Consider the following 17973-nt stretch of genomic DNA (forward strand, 5'->3'; position numbering starts at 1 on the left):
TTACTTACTCCATAGCGCTGAATGAGACCTATTCTTCGTTTGCTGGTTTTAAGATAGGAGGACACTTTTAATCTGGGTTTTAAGATAGGAGGACACTTTTAATTTAGGGGTTACAGTAATACCCCGAACTTATGTGAGGTTACGTTCCAGACCCCCTCGCACAAGGGGAATCTTCATGTAAGTTTGGCACGGTCTCAAAAATGGCTAATAACTGCTTACTTCTAGAGTTTAAAAATTAAATATGACCCTAATCATGCTCCAAAAGTATTACGCTAAACTTTAAATGAAATTAAAGTTACTGTAATTTAATTTAAAATACAGGTTTTGACGTAGGAAAAATTTATTTTTGGTAGCTGCTGTTGAGTCCTCAAGGAGTAACTTTTCCATGGTCTACCCAGAGCTCCATGGTGACCAGACTAACGTTAAAGAATTCTCTTAACTGGTCTTATGGTCGGGTATGTGTTGTAAGGATAAACATTATAACACGTGATAGAGTATATAAATGGACTCAGGATAATAGGGCACTTTCTATTATCCTCAGTGAATGCTAATACCCAGTTTTCCTACTATGTCAAAACCGCGAGAAGAAGTGATTATGCGCAAATGCACCATCATATTGTTTACATATGACCAAAATCTGTCCAAGACGCCATTACTTTCTGTTGGTCAATGTAGGATGATGCCATACCCAAAACCCATGACTTTTTGTCAGGGAAGTGGGAGGGTTTTGAGGACTCAGCAATGACTACCAAAAATAGGTTTTACCTACATCAAAACTTTTTTTGATAGCGAAGTTGACGTCTCGTCCTCAAGGAGCTTTAAAAAGAAATTTACAGGTGACAAAAAGCTCTTGGATTCAAATCATAACAACCCAAAAACATTTTTGGCCCACGGTCAAGCCACTAGTTTCTTCCCAATACCTTTAGGTTTGGCAACAAAGAACAAGAAACTAAGTGCAAACTTATGTTTTTCCAGGGAAAAGTTCTGTGGTGACTTACTTCAGCATGCTGGGTATGGTTGCAGTATTGTCAAACCCACCCCAGCGATAATTAAGCTACTACCGCCATATGGTGTTGGGAAGACCAGTGGTTTGCTGCTGTAGGACCTATGGGGTGGGGGAAGGAATATCCATGCCACCTACTGATACACTGTTTAGTTTAATTTGTTCAAGTTTGTGGCAATTGTTGCTAGAGTGTAGGAAAAAAAAAACGGACCTTTTGGGATGTCTGCCATGACCTCTAGGTTAACTTCAAGTGCATGAACTAGGTATAATGTTATGTCTGCTAATTCCTAGTTTACTTCAAATAGGAGATTTCCTTTTTAAAGGAGTGTAATGGTAATTGCTTCATAGCAAAGAAAGTTAAAGGAAAGGAGCATGCATTTTCAAGAAGTTCGGCAGCAAGGAGGCATTAGCGCAGTGTGTTGGAGGTACCTGTCATCATGATGGTTCTAGAATCGGCAGGAGTGTTGTGGATCTCGTCTGGACGTGAGAAACGCCGCGATTTCTGATGCAATACCTCGTCTAGATTCATCTAAGAAGTTCTAGAAATCCCTGGAGTCGGTGACGTTCGCCGTAGGCCCCACCCCCCGAGAGTGCCGTATAAATACGACGAACGAACTTTGGAGAGCAGTGATCGTAGAAGGAAGAGATAGTAAAAGAGAGAGATCACCAGTTAGTAAGAGCCACAGATCAGATTATCAGTGAGAGATCAGCAGCAGCAGAGATCTTCTGTGAGATACGAGAAAAAGGAACCGACGAAGTATGAAGAGTTGTTCGAGAGTTGGTTAGATATTGGCCTAGTCGTCTTCCGGTGTGGACGACCGAGTTGTCTCTACGTTGAGCATACTTCGGAGAAGAAAAGGGGAGAGTTCCTGTCTTACAAGTAGACTAGTTCCTGCAATACGGAGTCAAGAGGACGTCTGCAATTGCCGCTCTACTTTTATGAAGCCACCTCTTCGAAGTGCCAAACTGTTTAGCAAGTATTCTTATTACCTCACTGTTTCCCCCAGTTCATGCAGTGTAAGATTCTGTCTTTTTATGTAAATAGGAGATACCATTCTGCATTTACCTGTGTTAGTAAGCTTGTAAATAAAGCCTTTGGTTGTGTTTGGTTTCTTTCTATTATTCGTATCCCAGTTTCAACTGTTGGTGTTGAAAAATATTTTTTTTTATTTCATATCAAACCTGATGCGGACCTCTCTCAGAGGCCGTAACATTGTGTCGACCCTTTCCAAGATATTTCGACACCGTAACATTGTCTCTGAGATCTCGGAGTCCGTAACAAGGAGCCCCACTCTTTGCCAGGAATGACAGGCCAGAGGACAATAAAAATTCATTGTCAGCTCTTTGCTTTATGTATTGTCCTTGTCTACGAGAGCCCAGTTTGCTAATACTACCTGGAACCCTTCTAGAGTGGATCTTTGTAGTGCAAAGGACCACAGAAGGGAGTGACAACTCCTATAGTACTTGAGTCAAATCATGAAATCATAAATCAATGATTCTGTTGATGCTGCCTTGTATTCCATGATTGCTGTAACTGCAAGGCGCTTATCTTCAAAGGAGATAAGAACTTTTAAAATTTTTATCCCTAAAATTTTTGACTGGGCTCTCGTTATTGATACAGTGTAACTATACATCTTCCATACATACTGGTATTGCCAGATATATGAAGTATGTAATGTTTGTACTGGTTACCTAGCAATGTTGGGCGAATCATTTTCACAGTATAGATAATATCTAAGAAAATCCACTTGTGAAGGTCTTGGCTTAGGAAGGAGAATCCTTAAAACTACTTTCCCTCCTACTAAATGGGATAAAACAACTTACAGTTTTGGAATTTATCTTTTTGACCGTTATTAAAGTAATAGGAACCAATACCTGTTTGGGGATATTAAGTAAGCTGTTCCTTTGTAGGTTAGGAGTTTGCTCAACATCCTCAAAATCTGGAACTATGGAGTAAAGGGTATATCGTCCTCCATTTGCTCTATTCTTGTAGGAAGGCATCTCTTGCTGTTGATTGCCTAGCAGTTTGTGACACTTATATGTGGCAAACAGGTCCACTTCCATTTGTGGAAGCATGTTGGCTATTTTCTGAAAGAGTGGTTGTCCAATTCCACTCTGTTGAGGCTGTCATTTTCCTTGATAGTGAGTCTACTATTACACTGAGACACCCAATAAGGTGAATTGCAGAGAAGTACCACTTCCTTTCTTGCCCCATCGAAGTATGGCTAACATCACCATATTGAGAGGAGGTGAGTATCATCCCGACCTCTTAATGCAGGACACTGCAGTCTTGTCCTCTAGAATCAACTATGTAAATGTCTCTCTTCTGGAGGTTTGAGTTTTTTGAGAGATAAAAAGATAGCCATCAACTCAAAGAAATTGATCTGACAATTCCTTGAAGTATGTGAACACTTCCCTGCCACCTGACTCTCCTCCCAACCTGTCAACAAGGCAATCAGGGTGACCTGTCGCCAGAGATTCCTTCCCGGATCAAGGCCAAAGTATCTCCCCAACTTTTTCAATCTTTTGGTGAGGTTGGTCTCGCATCTTGTTTGTTGCATGCGACTTCACCTACATTTGCTCTAATTCAAGTATTGGTTCTATTATTGATGCAAATTGCAAAAAGCCTATCATACATTCTAATTGCCTTTTGGAAACTGGGCTGTACAAGGCATATTTTGAGGACTTGCCTCATTCTGTTTTGAGTATGATGGGGAGAGAAAACGATCCATGAAACGTTACCCAACATAGTTCCCCAGCCAGCTACTGAAAGCATCTGCTGGATGTGAGGTGGGATTTTGCCAATTTAATCATAAAACCTTTTGACTGTAGTCAGTTGACCACTGCTCTTAGGTTTTACAAGCACACTTTTCTTGTGGACCCCCAGATTGACCAGTCGTCTAGTTGGGCTATTATAGTTGTATTTCTGATTTCTCGAAGAACTACCATTACTAATTTTGTCAAATCTTAGGGAAATGTTTAGCCCACAGGGCATGGCTTTGAACCTGTACATATCTGTCCCTGTCCAGAGCCTTAGGAAGGGATGGAAGGGAACGACGACAAGGATGTGCCAGTATGCATCTTTCAGATCTAAGTTCCTTTTAGAACAATTGAGCGCACTAGGGCAATGGTAGTTATTTGGAAAATATAGCAAACACCATGCTAGTTTAATGTTGATAGGTCTAGGATCACTCTTCGTTTGGAGGAATCCTTTTTGGGGACACTTAGATAGACATGCTTGTTGAAAAATATTTGCATGTTTCTCAATGGTTCCCATTAACAGGAACTCTCTGCACGTAAAATTCCAAAGAGGGGCCTGGGTTTTGGAAGAACCCCTTTTCAGGAGGGGGACAAGTGAGACTGTTCCCACTCCCGCCTGTTTAAAATTAGTGCTGTGTCCCCAAAGGGAAGACTTCAATTGCGTGTGGTGTCATTGAAGTCGACCCCCGACCATACCATACCCATTGGTACCCACCTCTTCCTCTACCTCTGCCCTTGATTGGCATTCCATTTCTTGCTTTTCTACTTCCTATAAGGGGGTCTTTGGACCTTGTGAAAAAATTTTCTTTGTTTTTGTTGTCCTTTTGTGAAGCATCATCCCATCTGAACACCTACCTGTTCTTTGAGGAAAAAACCCTCTGGGGTGACATAGGTTTACCTTTTTAAGTGCGCCTTTTTTTTGGGTTGGGTAAGGGGAAGTTTCCTAAATTCCCCTTTATCCCAAAAGAGAGTACTCTCGTACAGTTCTGTTGGCGGGCTTGCTTGTTAAGTTTTTAACAGCAACAGACTCCTCAATAGGTCTTTACAGAAAGGTTTTGATGTAATAATGAAGTTACATTAGGAAGTGACTAGTTGGAGCCCTCTAATGTTTCCATTTGCTCTTTTATGCACCACTTTAGCAAGTCATAGGATGCTTGCTATAGGATTCTCATAAGACTTCTAACCACAACAGCAACAATTGTTATGGAACATTTTGGAAGACTTTTGATGGCAACTTCCAGTAAGGTGGTAGAGGCTGTAATACTAAAGAGGTGGACTAATACGAAATTCTGTTGAGCCTGTCACCTCAGAAATTCTTCTCATAGGGGTCCTAAATTGCTGTGTAGCTATATATAAAAGAGGTTTTTCCCCTTCAGAAGGGAGCTGTAGTGTTGCCTATTCCCTGGAGTTTTCTGAAACTGGGATGACCGAGGCAAATGGTTTTAATTCTGCCATTATTTCTAGTCTTTTAATCACTACAAAGCTCTGAAAATCTGTCTTTACCAGATTAATAATTTTGAAAATGAGGGGACAGACTGCTGGAACTCTTTGGTGAGCTACTTTGGTCCCAGTAAAGGAGACCGTTTCTGTTAATTGACTGACCAGAAAGGGAATGGTGTCTTGGTCGGATTTTGGTCGTTTTCAAACAATATGATGGTGCGTATGCGCATAGCCACTTCTTCTTGGAGTTTTGACGAAGTAGGAAAACTGGGTATTAGCGTTCACTGAGGATAATAGAAAGTGCCCTATTATCCTGAGTCCATTTATACTCTATTTCGTGTTATAATGTTTATCATTATGACACATACCCGGCCATAAGACCAGTCGAGAGAATTCTTTGACATTAGTCTGGTCACCATGGAGCTCTGGATAAGAAGCCATTGAAAGGGTACTCCTTGAGGACAAAACAGCAGCTACACTATCAAAAGCTAGCTTAATACATTACCCTTATAAAAAGAAATAAATAGTTGGTAAAAATATAGGAGTGTGGGAAGATTACATACAAATTAAAATACTATCACATAAATTTTGTAATTACTAGTACAGGCAGTCCCCTTACGACGGGGGTTCCGTTCTAAAGACGCGTCGTAACTCGAAAATCGTCGTAAGCCGGAACGACGTTGTTGAAAACATGTCCACAGGGAAATTTTCACTAATTTGCAATTTTTCTTAGGGCCGTATCTCTAAAATTATCACTAATTTACTTTTTCATGTGCAACACTGTGTATTCACAAATACTGTATATTTTCATTAAAATACAAGAGAGAGAGAGAGAATTACATAAAACCATTAAATTCGTTGACCATTGTATGGCATTGTTACTTTCCCAGCTCCGAGTGTCACTGGAGTTATGAGGTAGGGAAATTGATACAGAAAAAGACAAAGGGAAGAATTTTCTTTTGAAATTAGTTATCGTATTATTACTACTTCTATTATATTATTATTATTATTATTATTTTGAAAATATAATAAACACGTGCATCTACCATAAAAATTCTCTCATCTCAGTAAGAAAGAGGAATTATCCTTACAAGTGAAATGGAAAGGTTCATTTTCATCTCTTTAAAATACGACCATTATGAATTTTGTAATTACAGTTTTATTATTATTATTATTATTATTATTATTATTATTATTCTTATTATTATTATTACTTATATTATAAATAACTGAAATTATCAATAAACATTTTACATACTAGTACCATAAAAATTCTTTCATCTCGGTAAAAGAGTTAGAGAGATGAGAGAGAGAGAGACGAGGGAGAGGGGAAAGGAGGAGAGAGAGAGAGAGAGAGAGAGAGAGAGAGAGTGTTTATCTCTCTCTGTTCTCTCAAAAAATACTTATAACGCTTCCAGCGAAGGAGAGGGAGGGAGTTACCACTATGACACATTATTATCTTGTGTGGCAAGAGAGAGAGAGAGAGGAGAGAGAGAGAGAGAAGAGAGAGAGAGAGAGAGAGAGGTTTAAACTTTAATTAAAAGTGACATGGATAGATTAGTATTGTATTTCTTTAAAATACTATCACATATGAATTTTGTAATTACAGTTTTATTAAAATTATTATTATTATATTATATTATTATTATTATTATTATTATTATTATTATTATTATTATATTTGAAAGTATTTAAAACAAATAGTACAACTACATGAAAAATCTCGAGTCTAAGTAAATGAGAGAGAGAGAGAGAGATGGGGGGGGGGGGGGAAATTTCATGAGCACTTGATTGCAACACAGCAGCCTTCCCCCTCCTGGCTGTCACAGAACTTGATATATCTGACAGTTTTTAGTACCTGGAGTTAGAGAAAGGTTACTGAAAGAAGACTGGGATTTCCTTCATTCTTCCATAATTTTTTAAATATATAAGCTAAAATCTTACTAATCACTATGGTATTATTTCTTTAATGAATTGATATTATTGCTGTATAAATTAATATTACTATTTGAAAATAGTAAATCATTTATTTATCATACACGAAAAAACATACATCTTTGTAGTAGAGAGAGAGAGAGAGAGAATTATTATTTTTTATTATGTGATATCATTTCAACTTATTCAAACTTACTAATACAGTATTAATCAAAAATTAATATTTGAAAATGAGTAAATCATTTTTTGTATCAAAAATGTTTATAAAAAGTATTTAGTCATGAAAATAAACATCAAAATACACTAATTAGTGGATATTTTCGTTGGAAAATACAGAGAGAGAGAGAGAGAGAGAGAGAGAGAGAGAGAGAGCGAGAGAGAGAGAGAGAGAGAGAAACTATGGTTTTTATATCCAAGTCTAAGTAGAGTATAAATGGATTCTTTAGAAGTGAAATAATGTTTCAATGATATTTTGCTGTTTTGTATTAAAGGATATGTATACTGTTTGAGAATGCGTTCCTTATCCTTGACTATGGTTACCACACAGTTTAATAGCGTAAATTAATTATGCGCCCTCCGCTCAGAAACTAGTGCTGCGTGTGAGGTATCGTTAAAAGGCATAAAAAACCATCGTAACCTTGGAATTTGCGTTGTAATCTAACCAGAAACTAGTTTTGTTAATTATGTATACTGGAATAACAAGCAATGATTTTTTCATTATTTGCGCTTTGGACTGCTTATAAACTTCGCATCCCAAGCTAGTGTATTCATTCGCTCTCGGAAACTAGTTCTGCATATGAGGCGTCACTAAAAAAATTTAAAAAAAAACAAAAATACGACATAAAAGTGTCGAAAATCATCATAACCTTCAAAATTTTTGTTGTAATCTAACCAAAAACTTATTTTTTATTAATATACTGTGCTAAACTATAAAGGATTCTTATCATAGTATGCGTTTTTTAAAAGCGTCGTTAATTCGGAGCGTTGGAAGCGTCAGCGTCGTAACCTCGGAACAAGCGTCGTAACCCAGGGCGGATTTTTCAATTAATATTTAAGAAAAAGCGTCGTAACCTTGGAACGTAAGCCGGAAGCCGTCGTAACCCAGGGACCGCCTGTACAGTTATATTTTTTAATATTATTATTATTATTATTTGAAAATATTAGTAAACACAGTACATATATGTACCATAAACATACTCTTATCTCAGTAAGAGAGAGAGAGAGAGAGAGAGAGAGAGAGAGAGATGATGATTATTATTATTAATTAATGTCACTAATGTACGCATAAAATCTTGAAAACCTGTAAATTTCATAAAAAATTAAACACACACTTTTGCAGGCTTTCTCGGTGGTTCGAAAATGTTGTGTTGGTGTTCGCGTGTCCATGAAAAACTCACGTATGATAATTAGTTAGGTTCCAATGAAAAGTTCACGCTATTGTGAATTTGCGCAACACGAATTATGTAAGATTGAGGTATTGCTGTAATACGAGGCCTTTAAGATACGAGATGCCAAAATTTCCCTAGAGTTCCTGAATTGCTGATCTCAAGGATCAAATATTTGGACCATATTATAGGATGGAGCTTTTAATTGGGTTAATATGAGGTCTTTAAGAAGTGACGTGCTAAAACAGCCCCAAAGATCCTGAAGCAGTGGATTTGTGACATAGGTCGTGATCACTATGAACAAACTGAAAAAAAGCAAGTTCTGTTCTGTATACGACTTTTCCTTTTATGAATGTTCGTGTCGAAACAAAAGCCAGTCGAAACAAAAGCCAGGACAATATACGTATGTAGTAAACATGGAGATAGTAGAACTAATGTAAGTTTTAAAATTATACCAAAACAGTTAAAGGGCAGTGAACAAGGTTGATATAACTCCATAGTCTTTTCCGTAACCAAGTAATAGTCTCACTCTCTCTTTCTCCTCTCTCCCACTTGAATACAAGAATTCCTCTCACTTTTTTAATACGCTCATTGCTGCAAACCTTGAATCCAAATAGAAAAGAAATGAAGAAGCTCTCTCCTTCTGTAGATGGATTCAAATACTACATGGAACGAAGTAGTGTGCTCTTCATTTATTCCCTATTTGGATTCAAGGTTTGCTGTCAGGAGCATATCCAGAAAGTGAGAGGAAATTGAGATATTTAAACGTCATTAAGGATGTCAATGTGCAAACATATCTGGAACTCTCTGCTTTACTCTGTGTTCCCTTAGTAATATTTAAAATAATATTTTGAAAGGAACCATCATAGGACATCTCCTCTGATGAGTAGCATACTGAACTTATGTCATCATTGGAGATCTCCTTATAGGACGTCTCAGAGCCTCAGTGGCGTGGTCAGTTTGGTCTTGGCCTGCCACCTTGGTGGCCATGAGCTCAATTTTCGGGCATTCCATTGAGGGGTCAGAGATGCATATTCTGGTGATAGAAGTTCACTCTCAACGTGGTTAGGAAGTCACGTAAAGCCGTTGGTCCCATTGCTGAATAACCACTGGTTCCATGCAACATAAAAACACCATACAAACAAACAAACATAATACGTCTCATCTGTTGAAGATGCACGTTCCTCTGGCAGCACAAGGACATCTCTGTCTACAGTGCAGTTCCTCTGACAGTGCAAAAGTTGACAGTAGGATATTTAGAATGTATCTGCATAGAACATATCATAGGACATCCCCTAAGGTTATCCTATTGTTTCCTTTGTCTGCTTGGAGAAGACCTCTGTTAGACCTCTTCACTTCACGGTTCAACAGGAAGCTAGAGGTCTACTGTTCATGGTCCCAGATTCGTTCACTGGGGCGGAGGGCTCCCTTCTGCATACTGGGAACAACCTGGGAGGTTATGCATATCCTCTTTTCTGCATGTTCCATCATGTCCTGAACAGAGTAAAGGGTTCCAAAGTCTTAGGATGACTGACCTTAGTAGTTCCTTGTGGCCCCAAGCAGAGTGGTTCCAAGGTCTTTTTCCACCCCACAACCTTCTCTAGCAACCTCATGTGGAGAGATACCACCAAACAGTATGAACTTTATCTCCAGTATCTCTTTATGTCCAGTATCTCTTTCGAGCAAGAGATCTTTCTCACTGAGGAAGCACACTCGGACATGTAAGGATACGTTCAGAAGGATCTTCATGATCCTCTGAAGAAGGGTCATCTGCTGTGATTGGTGTCATTGAAGGGATTTCTCTCTATTCAGAGTTTCTGTTCAGTAGATAAAGATCTTTTGGATCTTTTGCAGAACAGGAAATTCTCTCTGTTTATGCTGGCAAGGGCTACAGGTCTTCCTTATGATTAGTTCCTCATCTGAGAATTCTCTATGTGGTTCAAGAGCTTTGAGCAGTCTTGTTCACCTAGGGAACTCAGACCTACGTGGGACCTTACTCTGATACTTGAGCCCCATTTGAGCCCATGCATCAATTGTGTAGGAAAACTGACTTTGGAAAATAGTTTTCCTTCTGACCTTGGCTTACTTGGAAGAGTTGGAGAGCTCCATGTTTAAGAATATGACATAAACTCATAAGGGGCTGGGGTCAGTAGCTTTTGAATTTGTCTCAAAATTCGTGGCTAAGCCTCAGATTCCCTCGGTTCACAATGAGTTTTGCCTTCTTTTCCGTTCCTTACGGTGTGGAGTTTGTTATCAGCAACCTTCAAAAGTTTCTGCTTTGCCCCATCAGAGGACTGAGCTGTTATCTAAAGGACTTGTAACCTAGAGCTTAGGCGTCGTAGACTTTATGTTGACACAAGCCAGACCAAGAAAGTCTGCCCTAGAATACCCTTTCGTTTAACTACATGAAGTGTTTGGGCAAGCCTACTCCTCATCAAGTTCTGTCACCAATTCTTTGTTTGCAGAAGTACATGACATCAGAGGAATAGCTTCCTCCCTGACATTTAATAGGAACTTATCTGTTCATAGAATTTTGAATGCTGGTTCCTGGCTGCATCAAACCACCTTAACTTTCTTTTACTTGAAAGAAGTTATCCACAGATCCTGGGACACTATTTTCTTGGGTCCAGTGGTGGCTGATCAACAAGTGGAACTCATCCAGTGTCCTGGCTGGACAGTTTGTATCTTGCCTAAGATGATTGTGTGGGGTAGTGAATGAGTGAGATGACTGGTCTCTTTTCTTTCCTTTTTTCAATACCCTCGGGCGGTTTGAAGAATAGACACATCATACGCTGGAACTGGCTTGATGCAGGTGAGTGTTGCAGCCATACTGTTACAGCACTTTTTATGTTCCATATAACATACAATCTGCTTCTCAGTAGCTTCGACTCCTCTCTCCAGCAAGGGGAGTGAGGGGAGGTGACAAGCCCGTTTCTTGTGGCTAACTTGGTTTGTTGGTTGAACAGATATACATAGTTCTTTTAAACTTACATATATGCAATGAATCTGGACATGTTTCAATGTATTTAAACCCAGTGGACTGGTTGTTAGATATCCATCTCAGAGGCTTAGGTCCTCTTCTTTAGAATTCTTATTTCTGAGAAGAAAGATCAGGTGTGCCAAACCTCCAGTCAGTTCAGGATTCTCATACCTCCCTCCAAGTGTGAGTCTATCCTGCTGTTAAGACCGAAGGATTGTTCCACGTATGAACAAATTACAGAATTTTTATTAGTTTTTATTTTTCATAGCTAACAAACATGAGGTCTTAACACTGACTGCTCACCTCTAGTCATCCCTCTTACGTTTCATCCTGGGTTGGAAGAAAGACTAATGCGTCACTGGGTCGCATCCACCTCAACTATAGTAGATTCACATCAACCGTGCATTTAATGTCTAGGCCCGTCCCTTACGAAACTCCTGATTGGCTGTTGATAAGCCAATCACAGGGCTGGTAACTCTCAGTCTCTCTCTTGAGAGTTCACATGGGCAGGGTGTGTGTTCCACCTCTCCTGAGGTATATGTTTGAAAGACTTATCCCTCAGGAGAGGAGGAACACACATCCTACCTATGTGAACTCTGGAGAGAGACTGAGAATTTTCAGCCCTGTGATTGGCTTATAAACAGCCAATCAGGAGCGTCGTAAGGGACGGGCCTAGACATCAAATGCACGATTGATGTGAATCTACTATACCTATCGGATGCTAGATACCACAGCACAGATTCCTAGCTGCTGTAAAGCAAGAGCCCGTGCCAGTGCAAAGCTGGCTAAATCTATGTCGTCGTCGTCGCATTTACAATCTTTGATTGTTTTTAACCGGTTTCCAGCTGGCGCCAGAAGATTTAGCCTACTGTTAAGACCGAAGGTTTGTTAGCTATGAAAAACACAATGTAATTAAATATTTGTCATTTTTTTGTCATTGATGTTTAGGAAGACACCTTTTTTGTTTTTTGTTTTTTAATGTTATTACGTATGTCTTAACTTATTCACTTACAGTGAGAGAGAGAGAGAGAGAGAGAGAGAGAGAGAGAGAGAGAGAGAGAGAGTCTCAAGGACCCACGCCCATCATTCTCATACTAATTATAAGTAGAAATGCCATAATTATCGTAGTGCAGCAAATGAATGCTCAAATAAAAGTGAATTAAGGCATAATTATACGAAGAATTCTTGCGCATGAAGTATAATTATGATGCCAAGAATAATAAAGCCATTTAATAATATTACCTCCATTTTGATAATACAATTGAAAAAACAATGTGGAAAGGAAGAATGCCGAGAAAAATGTAAACACACACACATGAGTTAATTAGGAATCGATATAAGGAGGAATGTATGCATAGTCCTAGCGATGACTAGGCCTAAGGAATGGTGCCACCCTCAAGAAAATAGAGAAAAACATTTATGATAAGAAGGAATGCAGAGAAAAAAGTAAATAACACAGATAAAAGAATTAAATTAAGAATCGATATATGGAGAAATTTATACATAGGCCTAGTCGTGACAAGGCCTATGAAGAATGCCACCCTTTAGAAGAAAATACGAGAAGAAAGAATGCAGAGGGTGAATAAACTGAAATAAAGTAGGAATTCATATTTGGAGAAATATTCACATAGGCCTAGCCATCATTATTCCCGTGAAAAAAGAAATTAATAAACGAATGTATAGAAAAAGGGTAAACTGAAATGAACTTGGAATAGATATATGAAGAAATATATAAATAAGCCTAGCAATTACTATTTTTAATAGGCCTATGAAGAGTCGTTGTTCGCCCTTCTAAATTTAGGATAAATAAACTAAGAATCTCTCACATTCCTAAGGCCTTTCGGGCCTCATCCAGACCCATAACCGACTTCACCGCCCACTGGATTCATAATGAAGTCCATCGTAACTTCGGCAGGCGTCCGCCCATCCGTACATACGACGGCGCGCGCGCGTGTACGCATGCGCAGCGGGCAACGCTCGTGGCTTACGACAGCCTCGTAAAAAAGTACGCCGGTAGTGCACGTTCGGACCCGGTACGAGCACGTCATTTCGTTGACCCTCTCTCTCTCTCTCTCTGTTTGTGTGACTGACTTATTAATGACTGTCTAGACGGACTGTTTAAGTCTTTGTTTTCAAATAGACTTTGTTTTAGACTGATATTATTTGTTATTTTTATTTAAGTTCATAATTTTACCTATATATTTATTTAATTTAATACACACTTTTAGGCCTACAACAAGAGACGTTTCAGGTCAACTTAGATTAATTTTATTTATTGGTTATGTTAAATTAATGCTTTCATTTATTAAAATTATATTTTTAGGCCTTAAGAAAAAACTTTTCTAAGTTACGTTCAAGTTTATGAAATTGGGCAGCTTTTTAAAAAATAAAAAAATAACCTGCCAAAATTAGTTTAAAATGTTATCAAAATGCTTTGATATTAATTTTTATATTTATTTATTATATAATAGAATAATTGTCTAAATTCAAAATAATTATTTTGAACAAAAAATATTAAGAATATATATAGTTTAAATCCCAGAAACATTATTTAAAAAATATATATATTAAAAACCTTGACATTACTTTATCATAATAGAATTAAAAATTTGTCTTGGCAATTCAAATTATAATAATAATAATATTTTAAAATCCCTCAAAATAATTTTTATAATTTTATTTTATTTTTTTTATTTTAATGTTTCATTCCAAAAGACAATATTATTTTTAAAACGTTATTTGACTTTTGAATAATTCATAGAATAACAATAATTTTGATTGTGTCAAATATTTTGATAATAAAAGACATAATTTTTAATATTTTATTTTATTTTCTATCTCTTCAAAGTTAAAAAATAGTTTATTACATAAAAAGATATAATTTTAATTTTTGTTAATTTAAAGACTTTAAATGGAATAAGAGCAGTGCGCTAAAGTGATGGTATCTGGTGACTAAGTGATTCATTATTACTTTATGATAAGTAAATAGTTTTTTACTTATAAGTGTCCAATTTTCATCTTCAGGCCGGGAGCCTACTTGACAGCTGATGAAGGATTTGACGTCGTGAAGGTAAGTTTTCTGATGTGGATTTCAACGGTTATTTTTGACTCTGGTCATTATGTGGATGGGTGACCCAATTTAAATACGAATGTTTGTATTTGTGATTTGTTGGCTTATGGTAGCACTGGCTCTTGATCCCTGATTCCATTTTTACTATGGTGCAGGTTTGGATGGGTTACCTAGTTTGAATATGAATTTTAAAGGATTTCTTACTATGATGAATTGCTGGATGGGTGACCTAATTTAGACAAATTTCAATGGATTTTTTTTGTATTCTGATGAATTGGTGAATGGGTGACAAAATTTGAATACGGATTTTAATGGATTTCTTACTTTGGTGAACCGTTGAATAGGTGACTTATTTTAAATACGAATTTTAACAGATTTCTTGTTGACTCTGGTGATAAGTTGGATGGGTTACCTTTGTGACTTCTAATGAATAATAGACATTGGTTGGTTTAGATTTTACATTATACTAGCTTATGGCAGCACGGGCTCTTGCTCCCAGATTACCCGTGAGGTGTGCTCTCTGAAAGAGTGTGCAGTAGGCCAAGACTGAAAAGTAAAAAAAAATAGTACTACATATAATAGGGCTAGTGTCGCCCTTGGATCTCTGACCATCCTGCAGAGACTACAAATTTCGAGCCTATTTTGAAAATTTCTTATAGAAAAATATCAATTTCAGTGAAGGAAATTTATTAAATACTGAAAAAATATATAATGATTTTGCCAATTTCGAAATATTTATATAATAGAAAAATAGAAAATATCTAATTCGGTTAAATACATTTCCTAGATACAGACAAATTTATGATAGAGACGATAAATTAAAGCTGAATAAATTTATGAATTATATAAAGGAAAAATGATTTTATTTTTGCAGCCGTTCGAAATAATTGGCTTCTTTGATTATGGAAAATATCGATTTCAGTTGAATAATTTGATTAAATGAAGGATATATTATATCATTTTTGGCTTCTGTTCAAAATCGTTTACTTTATAAATATTATTTCGCGCATTTTTTGAAAATGGTCGATAGAAAAATATTTATTTCAATTGAATTGAGTTTAATAATACAGAACAATTGTCTCATTTTTGCAGCTGTTACAGATAATGATCTAAATTGAAAGTTGATCATAGGAAATATCTATTTCAGTTGAATAATTTCTTTACATATAAGAAAAATTATATCTTTGAAATTATTTTAGTAATTCTTATGATTTCTGTCCAATTTCGAAAATTGACCTTAGAAGAAGATATCAGTTTCAGTTGAATCCCCGTAGGAGGGTACTGCCATCAGTGCACCTCATGCGGTGCACTGTAGGCATTACTTAAGGACCTTTGCACCATCCCTTCAATTCAGTGCCCAGCTGCAACCTTTTTCGTTCCTTTTATTGTACCTCCGTTCATATTCTCTTTCATAGCGCTGCTAGCGCCTCAGTGGCGTGATCAGTATGGTCTAGGCCTGCCGCGAGTTCGATTCTCTGGCATTCCACTGAGGGGTGAGAGATGTGTATTTCTGGTGATAGAAGTCGTTGGTCCCGTTGCTGAATAAACACTGGCTCCATGCAACGTCAAAACACCATACTAACAAACAAACAAACAAACACAACGCTGCTTCAACGGCTTCGAGGTTTCTCTCCTGTTTCAAAGCTTTCTCTTGCAATTTCCATTTCAGCGCTGAATGACCTCGTGGGTCCCAGTGCTTGGCATTTGGCCTGAATTTTATTTTCAATTCATTCAGTTCAGTTTGAGTTGAATAATTTGAATAAATATTGGAAAAATTATTTTATTTTGGCAACTGTTTGAAATAATTGTCCAAATAGAAAACATCAATTTCACTTGAAGAAGAAAAATTATTAAATACTGGAAAAATTATGTTATTTTTGCAGCTGTTTGAAATACTTGTCTTCATAGTTGATAGAAAATATCAATTACAGTAAAATAAATTTTAGCAAACACGGAAAAATTATTTTATTTTTGCAGCTGTTAAAAATGTATATAAACTGCCATTTATAATTCGGTATAATCCACAAGCACTCATGTTTCATTGTAACCTCTGAACCGATTGGCACGATAATTCGGACTCTCGTGGTAGGCCTATAATTATGCGCAATTAAACATTTGCCGAATTTTTTGTAAATAAGTTTAATAATTTTATGTGGATATTGTTACAGGAATTATTATCAGGTAGTTTTAAAAAGAGGTAATTATCTTTTTCCGTATAATTATTAGCGGTAGTTGATAATTTTTAGATTATTTTGACTGATAATTCATCTGTATGGTTTCGATAATTTTCTGGGTTATATTTACAGATAATTTTGTTTGATTTCGTTGATGATTTTTAAGATTATATTGACGGATAATTCTTCGTTGTGTCGTTGATAATTCTCTAGATTATATTCACGGATAATTATAGTGTACTTTCATGGTTAAATATGCTGTATTTTTGTGGTATTATTTCTGTATCTATTTGCAGATAATTTTGTATATTGTTTATGCCTATAATCTGCAGTTTTTTGATGAAAAAAAGTACATTGATAACTTTGCAGTATAGTTTTTAGAATTTGCTGTATTTATATACCATTGTCGAATCTCTCTCTCTCTCTCTTAAAATAATTTCCCCCCTCAATAAGTCCATAAAATAAATTCTTTTGTATCTTGCAAACTTTCCGCTGTTTCTCTCTCTCTCTCTCCTCTCTCTCTCTCTCTCTCTCTCTCTCTCTCTCTCTCTCTCTCTCTCTCTCTCTAAGAATTTTACCCGTAATAAGTCTGAGAAAAAGATTCTTTAGGATTATGCAATTTTCATAATCTTGGTTTTAATGACTCTCTCTCTCTCTCTCTCTCTCTCTCTCTCTGATTATTTTCGAAAGTTTCACGAATTTAGGAGCTGAGTTCCGGTGAATTACTTTTGCTTTTACTATTTATTTTTGTTAGTTATTTCTTTGTTTTGTCTGTGTTTTCTTAGTTTTGTTGTATTTCTTGTTTTGTTTTGTTCGTAGCGAGCACTAGAGTGGGCTCCAATTTTCATATTAGACGCACATATATGTATGTATATATATATATATATATATATATATATATATATTATATATATATATAGTATATATATATATAATATAATATATATATATATATATATATATATTATATAATATATATATATATATATAATATATGTATGGTGTGTCTGTGTGTAATAGTAGGTATGTTCTAATATAAAAATTGGTGCCCATTGGAATTTATATATATATATATATATATATATATATATATATATATATATATATTATTAAAGGTGATGCCACACAGGAATTGAAAAGACGAGATTTGCCAAGATCTTTTGGTCTACACGAAAGGGTCGTGTAGATCGAAAGATCTTGGGAATGCTCGTCTTCATTTTCCTCCG

General features: G+C 36.5%; 1 protein-coding gene across 8 annotated transcripts in view; it reads left to right on the plus strand.

Annotated features, from left to right (window-relative positions):
- Window positions 1–17973, plus strand: part of LOC135199408 (uncharacterized) — a 309751-nt gene that overhangs the window by 3154 nt on the left and 288624 nt on the right. For all 8 annotated transcript variants that reach the window (XM_064227412.1, XM_064227413.1, XM_064227419.1 and 5 more), the window contains exon 2: window positions 14528–14573. In XM_064227412.1, the coding sequence (XP_064083482.1) occupies window positions 14528–14573 (46 nt within the window). The remainder of the gene's footprint in view (window positions 1–14527; window positions 14574–17973) is intronic.

This window comes from Macrobrachium nipponense, chromosome 25 (genome assembly GCF_015104395.2).
Source record: "Macrobrachium nipponense isolate FS-2020 chromosome 25, ASM1510439v2, whole genome shotgun sequence".
Lineage (NCBI taxonomy): Eukaryota > Metazoa > Arthropoda > Malacostraca > Decapoda > Palaemonidae > Macrobrachium > Macrobrachium nipponense.